Source organism: Gekko japonicus, unplaced genomic scaffold, assembly GCF_001447785.1.
Source record: "Gekko japonicus isolate JY-2015 unplaced genomic scaffold, Gekko_japonicus_V1.1 scaffold1431, whole genome shotgun sequence".
In the NCBI taxonomy this organism is placed as follows: domain Eukaryota; kingdom Metazoa; phylum Chordata; class Lepidosauria; order Squamata; family Gekkonidae; genus Gekko; species Gekko japonicus.
Window position 1 is genome coordinate 73,782 of NW_015172046.1, and position 4,104 is coordinate 77,885.

The window sequence follows — 4,104 nt, forward strand, 5'->3', positions numbered from 1 at the left end:
TGTAAAACTAAATCCTGATATGACAGAATCTGATTATATAAACTATTTGCTGTCAGATGAAAATCAGTCTACCTCTAAAGCTGTTGCCAAATTCTGTACCGCCTGCTGCTGTATTAGAAAAGCCCGCTAAATCACGTTTTAGTTTTAAGCTGATCTGCTGACCTTGTTGTTACTTTTAATGTATTTTTATATATCCTTTGTATTTATTCTAGCTATTTTATTGCTGTAGTCAGTATGTTTTTTAACGTCAGTGTGATTCTGCTGATTTACTGGCTGGATGCCATAATAAACTATCCATCTATCTACCAATACTGTCTTTCCTGTGAGCTGCATAGTTCTGGAAGCTGGTGCAGAATGTAGTTGCATGCGGAGGGGTGGGGAGCCATGACCCCATATGAGTGCGGGACCCCACCACCACCGCCACACACACACACACACACACAACTCCTGTTATCCCTTTTTATAAAAAGGAATATCTGATTACGGATTTCCCACTGTTTTGTCTTTTTACATCTGTAGCTTTCCAAAGTAAACAAAAGAAGATCCTTGTGGATAACTAAAGCAAAACAATTATAGCTATGTAGACAAATTGCCCTCTTTTTGCAAATGTGGCTTGGGTAGAGAACGGCATTTTTAAAGTTTCCCGAGAAAAAAAGACCTATATATAGAACGTGTATATCTTCCTGCGAAATATTTCCTTCATACAATGAGGACTAGGAAGATAATTCAGCGCTCCCTTAGCAGCGGCAGACTCCTGTACTGGGAGGCCAACGGTGCCACAAGCAGTGACCTGGCTGAGGGTTTCAGAAACAAAATGGCCATACAAGAACGTGTTTTATTAATACATCCTCTGTCTCTCTTTATTCATTTCTGTTCTGCTTCATTTATAATGAGAAATCTACTTATGACTAAAGGTTGTTCTCACCAGAAAACCCTTTAAGAACTACTTCTTAAAAGGTGTGCTTAAGGCATTTCACCTGACCGCATCAAGGGGAGAGGTGAACCGGTGAGATCCCCCTCCAGGTTCCCCTGGAGTCAGCTGCCTTTTCGATCCTTCCCTCCCAGAGCTGTTTCCATCAGAAGTCATTCCATCTGGCTGGATCAAGAACTAAGGAGAGTCAAAACATCCTGTCTACTCTTCAGTGAGAGAGTTTTAGGGGTGGGGACCTACCTGTCTGGTGTTCACCCAGCATCTCAATATCACTTTTGTCATGAACTGGAAGTGACGTCAGCACATTGGGGAGACTATAATGTGCCCATAACTATGGCTTCAGGTGCATGCTAGAGGTTCCTGTCAAAGCGGGAGACCTGACTGGCCTACCTCTGTTGGCTGGCACTTGGCTTCTCTCCTGAAGTGGCCGTTCCGCAATTCAATGTCTAGCCATTTTGTTTTATCTAAGAGATGGAACCTTAATTGTCTTATTTTTCCTTCTGTCCTTTCCCCCTTTTGTAGCATACATGTGATGTTGCAGGCAATTATTTTGTACTGCAAAAGGCCTTGAGTGCAGTGACAGGAAGGCTGGGCAAGTGGAGTACGTAAACAATATATATAATCTAATAATATATTTTGCAAGAACAGTTTTGCAAGTATAACACTTGTATTCGATTGGAAGTTGCTTCAGAAGCTACTGCTGGGAAGCAGGATGCACATTTTTAGAATTCAAAAAAGGGATTCCCATGGTATCTACTTGGATCTGTGCCCATTGCTGGGATAGCTGTCATGATGGCCATATTGGGTACACTCTTTGGAAAGTATTCAGGAGTCTGCCAGCAGACCTGCAGATATAACTGCTGTTGAGATGAGGATCCAATAAGTCAGTAATTAGTGATTTCTGATAAAAAGTTATTGATTTGTTAGTAATAAATTAGCAGTTCCTGATATCTTGCCACAATTCTGTTTTTAAGACATGCAGATCGTGAAGAATCCTCAATATTGCCCCTCATTTCTGCTGGCTTCACAAGGGTAAGTATATTTCTTTACGGTGAAAGTTTTAGTCTGGACAGATTGGACAGATTTTCTCTCTCTCTTATAAAGAGAATGCCTGCAGTGTGGATAAATGCAGGTGAGCACTGACAGTCACCTTAATGCGATTGTCTGCATTCTCCCTCGTGGGTCAGAAAGCTGGGGAGTCTACATATCTGGTTTGGATTGTCAGCAATTCACATGAGAACTGGGCTTCTGGTTAAATGTGGGAATGCTGACATTTACAAACTTTTGGACATTCGCTGCTATGTTAAGTCTGCTACACATGCCTTTTGTATGTCTTCCATAAGTGATTGCCTTTCTGCCTCCATCATGTAATCATTCACATCTGTTCTTTTGGAAAGAAGTGTCTTAGCTCATAAGAACTAATTTTTAAAAAATAATTCTATATCTTTTATTCTTGAAAGGTTTGACAAATAAAAGGACAGCAAATGACTTAAGGAACTTGTAGAGTAAATGCATGCCAAAAATGGGGGTGGAGGTGGAAAGAGTCAATTAGTAAAGCAGAAAAATATGGCTTGGGTCCCGTCAGTGGTTTCTGTGGGTGCAAGAACTACTGTTGGGCAGAGTGTTGTTTTCCCTCTTGACCAATCTTGCAGGGGCCCACTGAATGGCCAGTCAGGTTCCATCCCAGTGTCTGGCAAGGAGCAATACAATTTTTTAGAATAGATTTTAAATCCCAGTTTTATCCATAGATACACAAGCAACTGAAATTATTTCATTTTTTGTTGTTCTATAGAGATACATAGAAAATGCCAACATCATGGCCTGTTACAATGAACTCATTCAACTGGAATATGGAGAAGTGCGGGCGCAATTTAAACTAAGGTAATTTCAGCCTGCATTGGGGGGGGGGGGGATGGTACCCACACGAAACAATCAGCTTCCCAGTGCTGGGAGAGATGCAGCCTCTCCTTGAGAGATGTCCTGGTGACTTCCAGAGTGACCCACTACAAGTCAATCCATCGTGTGCTTTCAGATTTTTAGCTCTAGGCCTTTGCAGTACCTTCAAAAGCTTGGCCCAGAATGAGAGAGCCAGACTGTGAACGGCATTGGCTGGGGGAGAACAAAATAACATGAGGTCTCAGAAGTTGCCTGATAGGGTTGCCAACTCCAGCCTAGGAAATTCTTGAAGATTTGGGGGCAGTGCTGGGGGGTGGGTTTGAAAGTTGGGGAGGGATGTCACTGATCTCTGTAGTTTGGAGATCACTACTTTGAGGAGTACTTTGAGGAGTAACCCTACTGCCCAATGACTTTCCTGGAGACTTCTGTCCTGAATGAGCTATTCCTCCGAGCCCTGGGAATTCCTTGGACAGCGGTCGCTTGGCCTTGAGGGCCACTGAGGCTAGGGCTGCCAGGTCCCTCCTGGACACTGGGGGATGGACGGACACAAGGGGGGTGGTAGGGTTGCCAGCTTCAGTGTGTGAAACTCCTGGCAATTTGGGGGGAGGACAGGGACCTCAGTGGGGTACAAGGCCCTAGACTCCACACTCCAAAGCATCAATTTTCTCCAGGGGGACTGATCTCTGTAGTCTGGAGGTGAGCTGTAATTTCGGGAGATCTCCAGGTCCCACCTTGAGGCTGGCATCCCCATCTGAAGCCTAAGCTAGCTATTCTGGAGTACCCATGACTGATGTTTATTTACTTCATTTGTAGCCCGCTTTCTCCCCAGTGGGGACCCATAATAGGTTACAACATTCTCTCCTTTTTGCAAGTTAAGGCTGAAATCCTGTGTGCTCTTACTTGGTGGTAATCCTCTCTGAACTCAGCAGGACTTGCTTCTGAGTAGAACAGAACAGAACAGAAAACCTTTATTGGCATAACACAGATAACCAGAACAAAGGCAAAATTTAAGGGATAGTACTAAAACAACATCAACCAATATTCCCATTATCTTAAAATACAAAGCAATCCTAACATGCTTTACGAGATTTACAGAGTACTACTCTTGACTTCCATACATAAGTCAAAAATTCAGCGACAGATAGTGTTATTGCTGGACTCTTGTCTGCTAGAAAGAAATTTAAATCCCTATCCAGAAAGTCTCTCTGCACAGGGAGAAGCGGGCGAATCAAAACATTGCGCATAGCAAAATATTTAGGACAGCGAAAGAGAATATG

At 43.1% G+C, this 4,104-nt stretch overlaps 1 protein-coding gene across 1 annotated transcript in view; it reads left to right on the forward strand.

Moving 5' to 3' along the window:
- The window catches only part of LOC107118394 (high affinity cAMP-specific and IBMX-insensitive 3',5'-cyclic phosphodiesterase 8A-like), a 60,119-nt gene that overhangs the window by 18,872 nt on the left and 37,143 nt on the right, over nucleotides 1-4,104 (forward strand). Inside the window, exons 4-5 of the mRNA XM_015420719.1 lie at nucleotides 1,906-1,963; nucleotides 2,724-2,812. Coding sequence (XP_015276205.1) covers nucleotides 1,906-1,963; nucleotides 2,724-2,812 — 147 coding nt within the window. The remainder of the gene's footprint in view (nucleotides 1-1,905; nucleotides 1,964-2,723; nucleotides 2,813-4,104) is intronic.